Genomic DNA, 19,465 nt, shown 5'->3' with positions numbered 1-19,465 from the left:
GCGAGAGCCTTCTCCCGCGGATGGAGGTGGCTAGCACGAGGGGACATAGCCTTAAATTGAGGGGTAATAGATATAGGACAGAGGTCAGAGGTGGATTTTTTACACAAAGAGTGGTGAGGACTTGGAATGCCCTACCTGCAACAGTAGTGAACTCGCCAACATTGAGGGCATTTAAAAGTTTATTGGATAAGCATATGGATGATAAGGGCATAGTGTAGGTTAGATGGCCTTTAGTTTTTTTTCCATGTCGGTGCAACATCGAGGGCCGAAGGGCGTGTACTGCGCTGTGTCGTTCTACGTTAAGGCGAGGCTGGATGGCCTCTACTTTGATGTTGCATTATTAATTAAGGAGTCTGTTACTCCAGTAGGAGGAATGATATCTTGGTAAGGGACTTCTAATGAGGCTTTGTGGGTTGAGTTCAGGAACAAAAAGGGGGCAGTCACACTACGGAGAGTGTATTATAGTCCACCAAATAGTCAGCGGGTAATAGAGGAGCAGATATGTAGGCAACTCACCGAGGTGTGTAAAAACAATAATATAGTAATTATATTAGGGGATTTCAAATTCCCCAACATTGATTGGGACAGTCACATTGTAAAGTGTTTACATGGAGTAGGTTCCTTGAAAATGTATTCAAGAGAGTTTTTTTTTTAATATTAACATGTCCAACAAGGGGTGATGCAGCATTGGACCTAGTTCTGGGGAACGAACCCAGACAAGTGTTGGAGTTAGCAGAGGTAAAGCATTTTAGTGATAGTGATCATTGTATGTTTTAAATTTGTAATGAAAAAAGGAAAGGGGGGGGGGTGGGAAAGAGAAAGAGACCAGGAACAGCTACCTCTGGGGCCATCTACAGGAGAACAGTGGGGTGTATTCAAAATGGAATTGGCGAGAGTACAGGTCCAACAGGTCTCCCTTTAGGATGAAATGTAGGAGCGACATGTCCAGGGAATCTTCGATATCTAAGGCTTTAAATTCCTAGGTGTGCACAACATCAACAATTTGTCCTGGTCCACTCACGTTGATGCTACAACCATGAAAGCTACAACCTAAACTTCCTCAGGAAACTAAGGAAATTCCGCATGTCCACATGGACTCTTACCTATTTTTACAAATGCACCATAGAAAGCATCCTATCTGGCTGCATCACAGCCTGGTATGGCAACTGCTCGGCCCAAGACCACGAGAAACTTCAGAGAGCTGTGAACACCGCCCAGTCCATCACCCAAAACACCCTACCATCCATTGACTCTACATCCTGCTGTCTGGGGAAAGCGGGCAGCATAATCAAAGATCCCTCCCACCCAGCTTACTCACTCTTCCAACTTCTTCCATCGGGCAGGAGATACAAAGTCTGAGAACACGCACAAACAGATTCAAAACAGCTTCTTCTCCGCTGTTACCAGACTCCTAAATGACCCTCTTATGGACCGGATTGATTAATACTACATCCTGTATGCTTCAGACAATGCCGGTGTATATGTATTTACATTGTGTACCTTGTTTTGCCCTATTACATATTTTCTTTTCATGTACTAACTGGTCTGTTTGAGTTGCTCGCAGAAAAATACTTTTCACTGTACCTTGATATACGTGGCAATAAACAAATCCAATTCAATCCAATCGCATATTTAGGACTGGATATAAAAGAAACAAGGCTTTAACTTGTACAAAAGGGAGAAAATCCACAGCGGCCATCATGGAACATGGACAGTCGGGGCTGGGTGGGTGGGGGACGGAGGAGGAGGAATCAAAAAAAGCAATTAGGAGAGCAAAGAGGTGGCATGGAAAAGCACGAGCAGGTAAGATTATGGAAAATCCCAAATTATTCCAAAAGTATATCAAGTGGAAGAGGATAACCAGGGAAAAAGTAGGATCCATTAGGGACCAAGGGGGTAATCTGTGCATCGAGGCAGATGACAATGGTGGGGTGTTAAATGCGCAATTCACATACTGTCTTCACTTTATTGAAGGAGGATAGGAGTGTAGAATTCAGACAGAGTGACTGTGAGATTCTTGAGCAGTTTGACATAAGCGAGTGGGGAGGTACTGGAGAATTTGGCAGGCTTAACAGTGGACAATCCAGAGTTGTTGTATCCCAGGCTGCTTTGGGAAGCAAGGAATGAAATTACAGGGGCTCGGACCCAAATTTTTAATTCCTCTCTGGCCACGGGGAAGGTACCAGAGGGGTTCCACTTTTCAAGAAGGGTGGTGTAGATAAGCCAGGGAATTACAGACCAGGGAGTCTCACGTCAGTGCTAGGGAAACTATTGGAGAAAATTCTAAGGACACAATCAAGCTCCACTTGGTGAGGCAAGGTTTGATCAGGTATAGTCAGCTTGGCTTTGTCAGAGAGAGGTCATACCTAACCTGAATGAGGTGATCAGGTGTGTAGATGAGGGTAGTGCAGTTGATGTAGTTTATATGGATTTCAGCAAAGTCTTTGACAAGGTCCCACAAGGGAGATTGATGAAGGAGGCAAATGCACATGGGATCTATGGAAACTTGGCAAGTTGGATCCAAAACTGTTTCGTGACAGGGACAGAGGATGGCGGTAGAAAGCTGCTTATGTGACTGGTAGGCAAGTTTGCAGACGGCACAATGATTGACCAGGTGGTTGACAGTGAAGAAGAGGGGCTGAGGTTACAGGAGGATATAGATGGATTGTTCAGATGGGCAGACAGAATTTGACCCTGAAAAGTGCGAGGTTATGCATTTTGGAAGGGGTAACATGGCAACGGACTACTCAATGAATGGCAGGGCACTAGGAATCTCAGAGGAACAGAGGGATCTTAGGAATGCTTGTCCAGAGATCCCTGAAGGAAGGACGTTAATAAGATAGTTAAGAAGGCATACGGGACACTTGCCTTTCTCAGTCATGGCATATATTATAAGAGCAGGGAGGTTATGTTGGAGGTATCCAGGAATTTGGTTAGGCCGCAGATAGAGTACTGTGTGCAGTTCTGGTCACCAAACTACAGGAAGGATGTGATTGATTCAGGGGGGACATAGGAGATTCAACAGGATGTTGCCTAGGATGGAACAGACTATGAAGAGAGGCTGGTTAAACTAGAGTTGTTTTCTTCTGGAGCAGAGAAGGTGAGAGGGGACCTGATTGAGGTATACAAGATTGAGAGAGGCATGGAGTAGGTTGAAGGGTCAATAACAAGGGGGCATAATTTTAAGGTGAAAGGCAGGAGGGTTAGAGGTGATTTGAGGAAAAATGTTTTCACCCAGAGGGTTGTGGAAATCTGGGAAGATAGTTACAACAGAACCATAGAATCCCTATAATTTAATAATCTTTACTGTCACAAGTAGGCTGACATTAACACTGTAATGAAGTTACTGAAAAGTCTCTAGTCGCCACATTCCATCGCCTGTTCGGATACACAGAGGGAGAATTCAGAATGCCCAATTGACCTAACAGCACATCTTTCGGGACTTGTGGGAGGAAACCGGAGCACCCGGAGGAAACCCACACAGACACGGGGAGAACGTGCAGACTCCACACAGACAGTGACTCAAGCCGGGAATCGAACCTGGAATCCTGGAGCTGTGAAGCAACAGTGCTTTCCACTGTGCTGCCCCTATTGTGCCGAAGGCGGCCATTGGGCCCATCGAGTCCGCAACGACCCTCTGAAAGAACACCCTAACAAGGCCTGTTCACTCACCCTATCCCCGTAACCCCATCTAACCTTGATCATAGAATCTCTACAATGCAGAAGGAGACCACTCAGCCCATTAAGTCTACACCAACCCACCCCATCCAACCAACACACACATTCCTCGACACTAAGGGGCAATTCTACCATGGACAATATACCTAATCTGCACATCTTTGGACTGTGGGAGGAAACCAGAGCAGCCAGAGGAAACCCACACAGACATGGGGAGAACATGCAAACTCAACACAGTCACCCAAGGCTGGATTGAACCCTGGTACTTATATAGAAAAGGAGTAGGCCATTCAGCCCCTTGAGCCTGTCCGATCATTCAATGAGATCATATCTGACCTAAGACCTAACTCCATATACCTGCCCTTGGTCCATATCCCTTAATACCTTTGCTTAACAAAAGTCTACTGTCTCAGATTTAATTTATCTATCTGAGATTTAAAATTAACAACTGATCTAGCTTCAACTGCTGTTTGTGGGAGACAGGTATAAGCTTCTATGACCCTTTGAGTGAAGTTCTTCCCAACATCTCTCCTGAATGGTCGAGACCTAATTTTTAAGACCATGCCCCCTAGTTTTACTAGTGGAAATAGTTTATCTTTATCTTCCCGGTGTTTCCCCATTATTAGTCAAAAGAGGTAACCTCACAACCTTTACAAATTACGTGGATGAGCACTTGAAACGTTATAACATTCAAGGCTATGGGCCAAGTGCTGGGAAGTGGGATGAGCGTAGGTGAGAGACATTTCTTTGTTGGTGCAGGCTTGATGGGCCGAAGGACCTCTTCTGTATTAGAGTGTTACAATCAGTGTTTTACAACACAGAAAGAGGCCTTTCTGCCCATCCTGTCTGTGCCAGCCATCAAGCACTACCTATTCTAACCCCATTTACCAGCACTTGGTTCTGTAGCCTTGTATGCCATGATGTTTCAAGGGCTCATCTAAATGCTTCTTAAATTTTGTGAAGTCCCTGCTTCTTTCAGGCAATGAGTTCCAGAATCCCACCACCCGGTGGGTGAGAAAGGTTCATCATCAAATCACCTCTAAATCTCCTGCCCCTTACCTCAAATCCAACTCCCTGGTTACTGACCCCTCTACTAAAAGGGGAAATGGCTTCCTATCTACGGTCCTCGTAATTTTGTGCGTGTACGTTGATGAGGATCCCCCTCAGCTCTAAAGAAAATAACCCCAGCCTAACCAGCCTTCTTTCATAGCTGAAATGCTCCAGCCCAGGCAATCTCCTCTGTACCCTTTCTAGTTGTATGATTCTATGAATGAGCATGTACATACAGAAACATCTAGAGAGATGTTTATACATTATACCCGAGTGGAAACAGACAACATGAAGCAGATGAACAAGGCGGCACAATGGTTAGCACTGCTGCATCACAGCACCAGGGATCCAGGTTCGATTCCAACCTTGGGTGACTGTGTGTGGAGTTTGCACGTTCTCAGTGCCTGTGGGGGTTTCCTCCGGGTGCTCTGGTTCCCTCTCACAAGCCAAAGTTTTAGGTGGATTGGCTATGATAAATTGCTCCTCAAGTGTCCAAAGATGCGCAGATCCGGTGGAGTTACAGGGATCGGGCATGTGGGCCTAGATAGGGTGCTCTTTCAGAGGGTCAGTGCAGACTCGATGGGCTGAATGGCCTCCTTCAGCACCGTAGGGATTCTATGGTCAGGATCAGAAGTTACATTTTAAAAATATTAATTCTGTTTCATTACCCATTACAAGAGGAACTGCAAAGTGATACTGGTTAACAGGAACGGCTTGAGGAACTGCAGATTCCTGATCCCAAGAACATTTGGTCAACAGGGACGGATTGAGGAACTGCAGATTCCTGATCCCAAGAACATTTGGTCAACAGGAACGGATTGAGGAACTGCAGATTCCTGATCCCAAGAACATTTGGTCAACAGGAACGGATTGAGGAACTGCAGATTCCTGATCCCAAGAACATTTGGTCAACAGGAACAGATTGAGGAACTGCAGATTCCTGATCCCAAGAACATTTGGGTCTCGTCACCACCTTATAGATGTTCATAGAATTTACAGTGCAGAAGGAGGCCATTCGGCCCATTGAGTCTGCACCGGCTCCTGGAAAGAGCACCCTACCCAAGGTTAACACCTTCACCCTATCCCCATAACCCAGTAACCCCACCCAACACTAAGGGCAATTTATCATGGCCAATCCACCTAACCTGCACATCTTTGGGCTGTGGGAGGAAACCGGCGCACCCGGAGGAAACCCACGCACACACGGGGAGGATGTGCAGACTCCGCACAGACAGTGACCCAAGCCGGAATCGAACCTGGGACCCTGGAGCTGTTAAGCGATTGTGCTATCCACAATGCTACCGTGCTGCCCTTGACTCACCCTCAATCAGCAAATCCAAATTAATGAAATTACAGCCATCAAACTTCAGGAGGTCTACTCCCCATTCGGCAAAGGTCTGAGCATCCAACTCATAGTAGCCATAACTGCCCGGGTATCCAGCACAGGTATGGGTGCCCACATCTTCATAGATGCCCAATTTCAGGCCTTTAGAATGGACCTGTACCAGGGGAGAGAGAGAGGGGGGCAAAATCAGCATGATCAATAGCGTGTAAAAACCATGGAGAATTTGAGAATTATTACACAGAAACACAGACCTTTCCACCCAACTGGCCAATGGCAGGGTTCATTTAAATTCACACACAGGCCATACTCACATAGTCCGCCAGCCGCTTTATTCCGCTAGGGAACCGCTTGGGGTCAGGCTGCAGGCGGTGGTTTGAATCACGTGTGCGAGCAAGCCAACAGTCATCAATACAGACATAGTCATAGCCAACGTCCTTCCAGCCCTCTGCTGCCATGATGTCAGCCATCTGCATGTAGAGCTGCTCACTGCACAGAACCAAGAGAAAAACAGCGTTTTCTTCACTAGACCCGCCAGGTAAAATACCAATGACTGGCTCAAATGTTTGACAATCTAGGCTGACACTCCAGCCCAGCAATCCCTCAGTTCTGCACTTTCTTTCAGATTAAATGTTAACTGTTCTGTCCTCAGATAAATGTGAAAGATTTGACGGCACTATTTGAAGAGGTGTTCTCCCAGTGTCCTGCCCGACACTCCCCATCCCAAAACAGAGGGTACAAAAGGTGACTAAAAAGACAGTGGGGGGGGGGGGGGCAGCACAGTGGTTAGCACTGCTGATTCACAGAACCAGAGACTCTGGTTCAATTCTAGCCTCGGCTGACTGTGTGGAGTTTGCACTTTCTCCCAGTGTCAGTGTGTGTTTCCTCCAGGTGCTTCGTCCAAAGATGTGCAGGTTAGATGGATCGATTCATGCTAAATTGCCCCTTCATGTACAAAAGGTTGGTGGGATTACTGGGGTAGGTAGGGTATTCTTTCAATGGGCACAATGGGCTGAATGGCACACTGTAGAGATTCAAAAAGAATTTTTCCTGTTCCGGGGTAAATCAGTAAAACAAGATTGTATTATATAGTGCCTTTCACCATTCCACTTTACAGGAAATTAGGTACTTTTGAAGTGGAGTGACCCGATATCATATATCAAGTCATATGATTAAATGGAGTCTGTAGCACAGAAACTCGTAATTCCACATAATACAGTGGTTAGCACTGCTGCCTCACAGCACCAGGGTCATGGTTAGTTTCCAGCCTCCAGTGACTATCTGTGTGGAGTTTGTACATTTTCCCCACATCTGTGTGGGTTTTCTTCGAGTGAACCGATTGCCTCCCACAGCTCAAAGATGTGCCGGTTAGGTGGATTGGTCACGGTCAATGTGGAGAGGTAAGAGGTAGGATGGGGGAGTGGGCCTGCATAGAGTGCTCTTTCAGTTCACTCCCCAGGTGATTTCCCCCTGTCTATTTCAGCCCTCTCCCCTGCTCCAGGTGACTTCCCTCTGTCTATTTCAGCCCCCTCCCCTGCTCCAGGTGATTTCCCCCTGTCTATTTCAGCCCCCTCCCCTGCTCCAGATGATTTCCCCCTGTCTATTTCTTCCCCCTCCCCTGCTCCAGATGATTTCCCCCTGTCTATTTCTTCCCCCTCCCCTGCTCCAGGTGACTTCCCCCATCTGTTTCTTCCCCCTCCCCTGCTCCAGGTGACTTCCCCCTGTCTATTTCTTCTCCCTCCCCTGCTCCAGGTGACTTCCCCCTGTCTATTTCAGTCCCCTCCCCTGCTCCAGGTGACTTCCCCCTATCTATTTCTTCTCCCTCCCGTGCTCCAGGTGATTTCCCCGTCTATTTCAGCCCCCTCCCCTGCTCCAGGTGACTTCCCCCTATCTATTTCAGCCCCCTCCCCTGCTCCAGATGATTTCCCCCTGTCTATTTCTTCCCCCTCCCCTGCTCCAGGTGATTTCCCCCTATCTATTTCAGCCCCCTCCCCTGCTCCAGATGATTTCCCCCTGTCTATTTCTTCCCCCTCCCCTGCTCCAGGTGACTTCCCCCATCTGTTTCTTCCCCCTCCCCTGCTCCAGGTGACTTCCCCCTGTCTATTTCTTCTCCCTCCCCTGCTCCAGGTGACTTCCCCCTGTCTATTTCAGCCCCCTCCCCTGCTCCAGGTGACTTCCCCCTATCTATTTCTTCTCCCTCCCCTGCTCCAGGTGATTTCCCCGTCTATTTCAGCCCCCTCCCCTGCTCCAGGTGACTTCCCCCTATCTATTTCAGCCCCCTCCCCTGCTCCAGATGATTTCCCCCTGTCTATTTCTTCCCCCTCCCCTGCTCCAGGTGATTTCCCCCTATCTATTTCAGCCCCCTCCCCTGCTCCAGATGATTTCCCCCTGTCTATTTCTTCCCCCTCCCCTGCTCCAGGTGACTTCCCCCATCTGTTTCTTCCCCCTCCCCTGCTCCAGGTGACTTCCCCCATCTGTTTCTTCCCCCTCCCCTGCTCCAGGTGATTTCCCCCTATCTATTTCAGCACCCCTCCCCTACTCCAGGTGTCTTCCCCATCTATTTCTTCTCCCTCCCCTGCTCCAGGTGATTTCCCCCTGTCTATTTCAGCCCCCTCCCCTGCTCCAGGTGATTTCCCCCTGTCTATTTCAGCCCCCTCCCCTGCTCCAGGTGACTTCCCCCTGTCTATTTCAGCCCCCTCCCCTGCTCCAGGTGACTTCCCCCTGTCTATTTCAGCCCCCTCCCCTGCTCCAGGTGACTTCCCCCCTGTCTATTTCAGCCCCCTCCCCTGCTCCAGGTGACTTCCCCCCTGTCTATTTCAGCCCCCTCCCCTGCTCCAGGTGATTTCCCCCTGTCTATTTCAGCCCCCTCCCCTGCTCCAGGTGACTTCCCCCTGTCTATTTCAGCCCCCTCCCCTGCTCCAGGTGACTTCCCCCCTGTCTATTTCAGCCCCCTCCCCTGCTCCAGGTGACTTCCCCCCTGTCTATTTCAGCCCCTCCCCTGCTCCAGGTGATTTTCTCCCTGTGTTTTTCTGCCCCCTCTGGTTTCCTCCCACAAGACCCAAAAGACAAGCTTGTCAGGTGAATTGGTCATTCTGAAGTCTCCCTCGGTGTACCCGAACAGGCACTGGAATGTGGCGACTCAGTAACTCAGAATGTTTTCTTAGTAACTTCATTGCTGTGTTAATGTAACCTTACTTGTGACAATAAAGATTATTATTATTTCTGCTCCCTCTCCTGGTGACCTCCCCTGTTTATTCTTTGCTCACTCACCTGATGCAGTTGTGTGGGTCCTCCTGACAATCGACATTGCACAGAAACCTCTCCCAGTGAAGCCAGCCCATGACGGGGGTTCTGGCCAGTCCATTCTCCAGGCTGCAGCCCTCCTGGGCCAGCCCCAGCAGGCAGGCGAGCAGGACTGTGAGAGCACAGCTCAGCCGCCGCTCCATCTTCCGCATTGCTTCCCTGTAACCGCGTCTGAGTCCCAGCCCCCCCCCCCCCCCCAATTCACTGTTCAGCAGCTAACCAGTCCCCGCCCCCCTGTGCCCATCAACCAGTCCGCGCGAGCCAGGGCGGGGCCGGCAGCAGCTTCGACAGCGCAGGAGTGGGAGGGGCGTCAGCACCTTAAGGGGAAAGGGGCGAGTCAGCAGCTTCAGGGGAGAGAGAGAGAGAGTCAGCACCTTCAGGGGAGGGGGAGAGAGAGTCAGCACCTTCAGGGGAGGGGGAGAGAGAGTCAGCACCTTCAGGGGAGGGGGGAGAGAGTCAGCACCTTCAGGGGAGGGGGAGAGAGAGTCAGCACCTTCAGAGGAGGGGGAGAGAGAGTCAGCACCTTCAGGGGAGGGGGAGAGAGAGTCAGCACCTTCAGGGGAGGGGGGAGAGAGTCAGCACCTTCAGGGGAGGGGGAGAGAGAGTCAGCACCTTCAGAGGAGGGGGAGAGAGAGTCAGCACCTTCAGGGGGGGGGGGGGAGAGAGAGAGTCAGCACCTTCGGGGGGGGGGAGAGAGAGAGTCAGCACCTTCAGGGGAGGGGGGGGGAGAGTCAGCACCTTCAGGGGAGGGGGGGGGGGAGAGAGAGTCAGCACCTTCAGGGGGGGGGGGAGAGAGAGTCAGCACCTTCAGGGGAGGGGGGGAGAGAGAGTCAGCACCTTCAAGGGAGGGGGGGGGGAGAGAGTCAGCACCTTCAGGGGAGGGGGGGGGAGAGAGAGAGTCAGCACCTTCAGGGGAGGGGGGGAGAGAGAGTCAGCACCTTCAGGGGAGGGGGGGGAGAGAGAGTCAGCACCTTCAGGGGAGGGGGGGGAGAGAGAGTCAGCACCTTCAGGGGAGGGGGGAGAGAGAGTCAGCACCTTCAGGGGAGGGGGGGGAGAGAGAGTCAGCACCTTCAGGGGAGGGGGGGGGAGAGAGAGTCAGCACCTTCAGGGGAGGGGGGGGAGAGAGAGTCAGCACCTTCAGGGGAGGGGGGAGAGAGAGTCAGCACCTTCAGGGGAGGGGGGGAGAGAGAGTCAGCACCTTCAGGGGAGGGGGGGGGGGAGAGTCAGCACCTTCAGGAGAGAGTCAGCACCTTCAGGGGAGGGGGGGAGAGAGAGTCAGCACCTTCAGGGGAGGGGGGGGGGAGAGTCAGCACCTTCAGGAGAGGGGGGGAGAGAGTCAGCACCTTCAGAGGAGGGGGGGAGAGAGTCAGCACCTTCAGGGGAGGGGGGGAGAGAGTCAGCACCTTCAGGGGAGGGGGGAGAGAGTCAGCACCTTCAGGGGAGGGAGAGAGAGTCAGCACCTTCAGGGGAGGGCGAGAGAGTTAGCACCTTTAGGGAAGGGAGAGAGAGTCAGCACCTTCAGGGGAGGGGGGAGAGAGTCAGCACCTTCAGGAGAGAGTCAGCACCTTTGGGGAGGGGGAGAGAGAGTCAGCACCTTCAGGGAGGGGGAGAGAGAGTCAGCACCTTCAGAGGAGAGGGGGAGAGAGCGTCAGAACCTTCGGGGAGGGGGGGAGAGAGTCAGCACCTTCGGGGAGGGGGAGAGAGAGTCAGTACCTTCGGGGAGGGGGAGAGAGAGTCAGCACCTTCGGGGAGGGGGGAGAGAGTCAGCAGCTTCAGGGGAGGGAGAGAGAGTCAGCACCTTCAGGGGAGGGGGGTGGGGAGAGTCAGCACCTTCAGGGAGGGGGAGAGAGAGTCAGCACCTTCAGGGGAGGGGGGGGAGTGTCAACACCTTCAGGGGAGGGGGGAGAGTCCGCACCTTCAGGGGAGGGGGGGGGGAGAGTCAGCACCTTCAGGGGAGGGGGGTGAAAGTCAGCACCTTCAGGGGAGGGGGGGGTCAGCACCTTCAGGGGAGGGGGGTCAGCACCTTCAGGGGGTGGGGTCAGCACCTTCAGGGGAGGGGGGGATCAGCACCTTTAGGGGAGCGGGGGTCAGCACCTTTAGGGGAGGGGGGGTCAGCAACTTCAGGGGAGGGGGGGTCAGCACCTTCAGGGGAGGGGGGGTCAGCACCTTCAGGGGGTGGGGTCAGCACCTTCAGGGGAGGGGGGGATCAGCACCTTTAGGGGAGCGGGGGGTCAGCACCTTCAGGGGAGGGGGGTCAGCACCTTCAGGGGAGGGGGGTCAGCACCTTCAGGCGAGGGGGGGACAGCACCTTCAGGGGAGGGAGAGAGTGAGCCAGCACCTTCAGGGGAGGGGTGGGGAGCTAGCACCTTCAGGGGAGGGGGGAGAGAATCAGCACCTTCAGGGGAGGGGGGAGAGAATCAGCACCTTCAGGGGAGGGGGGAGAGAATTAGCACCTTCAGGGGAGGGAGAGAGAGAGTCAGCATCTTCAGGGGGGGGGGGGGGGAGAGCTAGCACCTTCAGGGGAGGGGGGAGAGAATCAGCACCTTCAGGGGAGGGGGGAGAGAATTAGCACCTTCAGGGGAGGGAGAGAGAGAGTCAGCACCTTCGGGGAGGGAGAGAGTCAGCACCTTCAGGGGAGGGGAGGAAAGAGTCAGCACCTTCTGTGGAGGGGGGAGAGAGAGTCAGCACCTTCAGGGGAGGGGTTAGAGAGTCAGCACTTTCAGGGGAGGGGGGAGAGAGAGTCAGCACCTTCAGGGGAGGGGGGAGAGAGAGTCAGCACCTTCAGGGGAGGGGGGAGAGAGAGTCAGCACCTTCAGGGGAGGGGGGAGAGAGAGTCAGCACCTTCAGGGGAGGGGGGGGAGAGAGAGTCAGCACCTTCAGGGGAGGGGGGGAGAGAGAGTCAGCACCTTCAGCTTACGAAATGGGTGCTGTACGGGGAGCACACATATTTATACTCCGCCTATCCCCGGCAGGCAGGGATCTACCCCCGTACCTGTGGTACAGGGGCCTTACCGTAAAGCACCGATATTTACATCCTATATATACAATATACACATCAGTGGTGACTACCACATTCACCCCCTGTTAAAAATGTGAATCCGGCGGGAGTGGTGGAGAACTATATATAGAAAGGCGTGTTTTAAAAGTACAGATAATAGGACAAAAAAAGGCGGTCCGGTGCCTTGATCTGTCGTCGGGAGTGCCGTAGTGCTGGTGGCGACTCCGGCGGCGGCGGCTTGGTCTTCGGTGACTCCGGGAGCATGTCAAAATCCTCTACATCCCCGGGTGTGAGCAAGGGGAGGACGGATTGTCCCGGAGTGGAGGCTGCTGTGGGATGCGCCGGGAGAAGGGAGGGTGGCGCCGGGGGGGGGGGGGGGGGGGCGGGCTGTGTGTGGAACCAGCCGGTGCCAGGTCACTGAGGGACTGTCTTTGCGGCCGTCGGGGTACACTACGTAAGTGTACTGCGGGTTGGCGTGAAGTCACTGTACCCTTTCAACCAATGGGTCTGCCTTGTGGATTCGAACGTGTCTACGGAGGAGAACGTGTCCTGGACCTGCCAGCCATGTTGGGAGCGAAACCCCGGAGGTGGACTTCCGAGGGAAGGCAAAGAGACGTTTATGGGAGGTTTCATTAGTCGCGGTGCACAGGAGTGACTGAATGAGTGAAGTGCATCGGGGAGGACCTGCTGCCAGTGGGAGGCTGGGAGATTTCTGGACCGTAGGGCCAGCTGGACAGCCCTCCAGACCGTCCCATTCTCCCGCTCCACCTGCCCGTTTCCCCGGGGGTTGCAGCTGGTCATCCTGCTCGAGGCAATGCCTCTGTTGAGCAGGTACTGGCGCAGCTCATCGCTCATGAATGAGGATCCCCGGTCACTGTGGACGTAAGCGGGGAAACCGAACAGAACGAAGATGGTGTTGAGGGCTTTGATGACGATGGCAGATGTCATGTCGGGGCATGGGACGGCAAAGGGGATTCAGGAATATTCATCGACCACACTGAGAAAGTACTTGTTGCAGTCGGTGGAGGGGAGGGGCCCTTTGAAGTCCATGCTGTGGCGTTCAAAGGGGTGGGAGGCCTTCACCAGGCGAGCATGTTCTGGCTGGTAGAATTGCAGTTAACACTCCGCGCAGACCTGGCAGTCTCTGGCGATCGCCCTGACTTCCTCGATGGAGTAGGGCTGATTGCGGGCCTTGATGAAATGGGAAAAACGTGTGACCCCTGGGTGACAGAGGTTGTTGTGCAAGGTCCGGAGTCGGTCCACTTGTGCACTGGCACATGTACCTCGGGATAGGGCATCAGGGGGCTCGTTGAGCTTACCGGGGTGATACAAAATCTTGTAGTTGTAGGTGGAGAGCTCGATCCTCCACCTCAAGATTTTATTGTTTTTGATCTTGCCCCGCTGTGTGTTATTAAACATGAAGGCAACCAACTGTTGTTCAGTGAGGAGAGTGAATTTCCTGCCGGCCAGGTAATGCCTCCAATGCCGCACAGCTTCAACGATGGCATGGGCCTCCTTTTCGACGGAGGAGTGCCGAATTTCAGAGGCATGGAGGGTGCGGGAAAAGAATGCCACGGGCCTGCCTGCCTGTTTGACGGTGGCGGCCAGAGCGATGTCTGATGCATCTGATGCGGCTTAAGGGTCGCAAGGCCGCACACAGTAAGGGGTGATAGGGGCCCGCCAAATTTTAGGGTTAGGCTGTAGAGGTTGCACTGGAAGTCCAGGCCGAGTAGCAAGGCAGCGCAGAGGTTGGGGAGGACGTAGAGGCGGAAGCCGCTGAACTCCACGCTCTGGACAGTGAGAGTGGCGATGCAGTACCCCCGGATCGCCACGGAGTGGGATCCGGAGGCCAGGGAGATTCTCTGGTTAGCGGGGTGTACCGCGAGGGAGCAGCGCCTTACCATATCGGGGTGAATGAAGCTCTCAGTGCTCCCAGAGTCCAGCAGGCAGGAGATCTCGTGCCCGTTGAACTTCACTTTAGTTAAAGCAGTCATGTCGTTGTGTGGTCTAGACTGGTCAATCGTGACCGAGGCGAGACACGGCTGATCATCGGCGGTTGCAGGCGATGAGTGGCCGGATGAGGTGCACGACGGGCAGGGGTCCTGAGTTGGGTAAGATGGCAGCGCCCACGAGCCGCACGTGTTGTGGGGGAGGCAAGATGGTGGCGCCCTGCGGCTGCACGTGTCGTGAGGAAGGCAAGATGGCGGAGCTCGTTGGTCCTGGTAGGAACAAGATGGCGGCGGCCACAGGCCACACGTGTTGCAAGTCGAGTAAGGTGGCCGCACGTGGTCCAAGGAGGGGATGATGGCTGTGCCCACTGGCCGCACGTGGGGGGTGCCAGGACAATAGCGGCGATTGAGCGGGCCTAGCCACTTCAGCGAAATCTCCCTTCTTGCCACAGGCCTTGCAGAGCGCGCTCCGCACCGGACAGTACTGTCGGGGGTGTTTTGACTGCCCACAGAAGTAGCATTTGGGGCCCCCCCGGGGTTGGTTGGCTGCCGCGCGGCACAGGCGTGGGGTTGGCTGAGGGAGGTCGCTGATGGGGTCCACGATGGGGCGGCCGTCTGTGGAGTCCACCTAACCTGCACACCTTTGGATTGTGGGAGGAAACCGAAGCCCCCGGAGGAAACCCATGCAGACACGGGGAGAAAATGCAAACTCCACACAGTCACCCGAGGCTGGAATTGAACCCGGGTCTCTGCAGCTGTGATGCAGCAGTGCTAACCACTGTGCCACCGTTCTGCCCTTTAGATGACTCTGTGCCTTACATTTACAGAATGACAGAAAATACAGTGCAGAAAAGGCCCTTCAGCCCATTGAGTCTGCACCTGCCCCATAGTCTTGAATGTTATGATCATCCAGGTACTTTTTAAAGGATGTGAGGCAACCCTCCTCTACCACCCTCAGGGTAAAAAGGTTTTACTGAACAAAGTTTGGTTCTGTTGCCTAGCATGATCTTCCACCCTCTGTTAGGCGATTTGATTAATGGTTTGGGCCTACCCTTACAGCACAACAACCATAAAGGTGCAGCCAAATCTGCCTTTGCTGCCTGACGAGCATTTTCATTCAGGCTGTCCAAGGTCTGTTTAACTTGTCGGGGTGGGACCCTGAGCTTATTGTCGAAATCAAACACTTTAACGATGGCCACATTCTTCAGGATTTCCCTCCTCTTGCACCCTTTGATCTAGATATCTCTCCCCCCCCCCCCCTTGTTTGTCCCAGGCTCAATAACCGTCTTGTCAAATGGCGTGTTAACCTCCTGAGTGGGGATGGACACCAGTCTGGTAACTGTTCCGGAGCTGTACTAATACTGGTGCCAATTCGTAGTCGGTGTTGTCAATAATACGTTCCCTGTATGTTTTAATATTAATCCATTTTGGGGCCTTGGGGTGGCTTTAGGACAAGTTGGGAGGGGTGTGCTATCAGCTGGCCTTAATCCATTTCTAATCTCATAATAGATGTATTTGTGTTGTATAACCTTACCTGGCACCTCTGCCCTAATTTCAGCCCTTTCTCTGGGCCGTGGGCTAGACAGGCTAGCTCCTTACGAGCATGCTTTGTGTATGCCCACCAATCACTGGTGAGAGTCGTCCTTAGGGAGCAGTAATCGGAGCCCCTATTATCCTTCTTCAGTACCATCTTCTCGGTGTTGCACCCATAGGTGACACTTTTATTGGGGTGTACCCATCGGAGACCATCCTCACATTCACCCGCATCTGGTGGGGTGAACCACACATTTCCGGGGTGTCGTAGGTTGATCTTCTGTCAGTGTGGCGTCTGTAGACGGGGACTCCTGTGACCGCTGTGGAGCGAGGGGTCCTACGTAGTATAGGAATATGTAATCCACTGTGTAGAAGAGATCAAGGTAGCATCTTATCATTCGACAATACCTGATTCCCCTTTTCCCTTTCCCCACCAGAATGTCTTGTGATTTTTCAAATGTCTTATGACTCACTTATTTTTTAAAGGATGGGGGGGGGGGGGGGGGGGGTTTATGTTCAGGGTGCCACTAGTACGATTTGTTAATAAATCCGTATTCGGGGGAGTGGGGGTGCTTTCCTGTGTCGGGATGAGAAGTTTGCAACTGGAAGGTGCATTTGAAGAGAATGAGAAGAGAGTTGCATGCTATACAGCATACTTAATGTGCAGAGTGTCACAGCTATTAGCTGCATGTCTCGTGAGGCTGATGCATCTTCCCGAAGCATAGTATGTCATGGTTGGCACTTAAAACAGTGAAACTGGACACATTCCTGAGTTTGAGTTTGAAGCTGCTGTTTATGAAAGGGTTTTGACACAACATAACCGGCCAATTAGCTAATATGGAACATTGGCAAAATCCTTCAAACAAACGGATGCATGAAGTGGACGGGCAATTTTCTATTTACATTTCGACAAAGATGTCCTGATACCTCCTCCGAGATGGGCGGGATATGACTACTGGGTATCCAATGTTTTACTGGCTCTTGTTTTTTTAAATAAATTTTGGAGTGCCCAATTCATTTTTTCCAATTAATGGGCAATTTAGCATGCCCAATCCACCTACTCTGCACATCTTTGTTTGTGGGGGCGAAACCCACGATAACACAGGGAGAATGTGCAAACTCCACACGGACAGTCACCCAGAGCCGGGATCGAACCTGGGACCTCGGCGCCGTGAGGCAGCAATGCTAACCACTTGCTCCACCGTGCTGCCCCTTAATGGCTCTTGTTTTGAATGCCTTACTAAGTGGTTTCGAGAGTCCCAATGCCAGGTGCCCCGGAGAGGGTGGGGTTTGTTACTGTCCCGTTTCTTTCATCTGAATATCCTTAGATTTCACACCTGGGGTGCTCGGGTTTAGAGACGGAATGGGGGCGTGGCTGGGGCTCTGATCCGGTGGTACGGGATGAGAGACGGGGGTGGACACTGGGTCTATCAATCCCTTCTAAAGTGACGTGGAATGGTGAAAGTTTTGTTGGGAACCGAATGCCTTCATTTGGCTGTCATGGCACTATCCGGCTTTCCTGGAGTCCACCTTGTGAACGGAGGGGCTGGCTTTGTCTACTACTAGATAAGCTCCAGCATATTTGGGCAGGAAAACACGGAGTATTATCTTTTGCCTAACTTTGTACTTGATGGGGTTTACTTGACAATTGAAGTAGGCCTTGCTTTGCTGTTTGTGTTTCCCTAACTTAACAGCTACAGCCTATTGTGCATCCTGGACATTCTCTAGTAGTGTTATCATGGCGCTCTCATGTGTGAGGGGCGCGAGTTCAGGTTAAGATAAATCTAACCCGAGTAGATGCTCGTTTCCGGCAATAGGTCGCCCGGTCATGAAGAAGTGGGGAGTGAATCCAGTGGAACTGGGTACGGAGTTTTCCACTAGATTGAGTGAGGTATGCAATGTGGAAATTTTGTTTTTCCCCAAACAACCCATTACCCATTGAATGACCTGGGCAGTGAAGTGAGTGCCTTGGTCTGAGTCAACGCTGTGGGGGGAGACCCCATCTAGTAAAGATTTGCTGCACTAGGATGTCAGCCGTGAACTTGGCCACGTTGGTGCGGGTTGAAAAGGCTTCCACACATTTAGTAAAAGTGTCCACCACGCCCAGGATGTATCTGTAACTTGCCGTGCCCAGCAGTAGGGGACCGATACAGTTGGTTTGTAGATACGTCCAAGAGTGTGTGTCACACTTCCCCCTTGTGACCATATTTGACAAGATTGCGTTGTGCACAGATGATACAATTATCGACATAGTGCTGCAAGTCCTGTTCCAGGTTTGACCACGAGCACAATCCCTTAATGTGCTCACCTGTGGTTCCTGCTCCTTGATGGCCCTGAACGTCGTGGTTCTGGTAAATGATCTGGTTGCAGTCCCAGGTCGGGACCACATACATGCCGTCTTTAAGGACAAGCCCGTCCTGAACCGTGAGGAGGGATCGCCATTGATCAAGGAAGGCGGGTTATGTCCCTTCCTGAATTTGGTTCAGGTCTTAGTCCACTGCTTTTGGGCCTGTTTAAGGTCTTCGATCTTGGTCTGCCTGACGGTCGCAGCGACAATGTGTTTGACAGCAATGTGTTGCCATGGTTTTCCCTCCCTGGTGCTCTGTTTGACTAATTAATCCACCCTAATGTTTCTAAGGGAGAGGTACAGTGGTGAGCCTTGACGTTAATGTGCCGTACTCGGCCTTGAGCAGTTTGAAAAATAAACCTTAATAAAGGTGCTGATGGCAGAGGTTTCCCATCAGCTGAGATACATCCGCTCGCTTCCCACAGTGGTGGGAAGTCTATTAAACTGTTGCAGACATACTGTCTGAGTGTATGACTGCTGGTGTGGGGAACTTGCCAGGGTGGCTGACCAAGTAAGCTGTGGCAGCTAGATCTGCAGCCTGGGCACTCGTATGGGTGGGTTGCTTTAAGGCTATCTCCCTCAGGGGCTTGGCTCCCTGGTCTTCCACAAAAATGATGCAGCCTGTTCTCCTGTTCTCTCCTGCACCGTAGAGGATCCGTCCACATACATTTTTAAGGTGCCACTGTTCTGGTTTTGATTCTCTTGCTCCTCCCCCTTTTGTTGTGGCAGAAATGGCCCCTTGGGGGGCCATCGATTGCCAGAACCTGGCATTTGTGGGCTTCCCTCCGTAGGTCAGGTTGTCTGCTATGAAGGAAGGGACTCCGGTGTGTTTGACCGTAATGTCACTGCCCTGGAGTATAAGTGTCCAGCGTGATATACGGTTTTGGCTAACGTCCATTCTTTGATCTGCCGGTTCATCAGTAGTTGTGGGGGGTGGGGGGGGGGGGGGGGGGGGGCGTTCTATGAGGATTGTAATGATATGTATAATTTAAGTAGAGTAATGGGTTAACAAGATAATGTTCACGTATATCAACACTAGATGGCATCACTGAGTAGTCTTATCAAAGGCTGTGTCTCTAAGCATTCTGGGAGAAGCTGTTGGCAAAGTTGATGTAGAAGGATAGTGTGAAGTTGAATTTGACTGTAGGTTATATATTACAGAAATAATTAATTACTGTATCATAGATTCAATATTATTTTCTTAATTGTTACTCAGTAGAGTGTGCAAACCAAGTAAACTAATTTTGATTTAAACTTATAGCTTT

The 19,465-nt window shown here is 52.1% G+C and overlaps 1 protein-coding gene across 1 annotated transcript in view; it reads right to left on the bottom strand.

Annotated features, from left to right (window-relative positions):
• gla (galactosidase, alpha) overlaps window positions 1–9,555 on the bottom strand; it is a 29,543-nt gene extending 19,988 nt beyond the window's left edge. Inside the window, exons 1-3 of the mRNA XM_038775361.1 lie at window positions 9,341–9,555; window positions 6,385–6,559; window positions 6,050–6,227 (exon numbers count right to left, since the gene is read on the bottom strand). Coding sequence (XP_038631289.1) covers window positions 6,050–6,227; window positions 6,385–6,559; window positions 9,341–9,525 — 538 coding nt within the window. The 5' untranslated portion in view covers window positions 9,526–9,555. The remainder of the gene's footprint in view (window positions 1–6,049; window positions 6,228–6,384; window positions 6,560–9,340) is intronic.
• Between the last annotated feature and the right edge of the window lie 9,910 nt (window positions 9,556–19,465).

This window comes from Scyliorhinus canicula, chromosome 17 (assembly GCF_902713615.1).
Source record: "Scyliorhinus canicula chromosome 17, sScyCan1.1, whole genome shotgun sequence".
NCBI classification, from domain to species: domain Eukaryota; kingdom Metazoa; phylum Chordata; class Chondrichthyes; order Carcharhiniformes; family Scyliorhinidae; genus Scyliorhinus; species Scyliorhinus canicula.
Note: the sequence above shows the minus strand (reverse complement) of the source record. Positions and strands in the feature narration are given on the sequence as shown.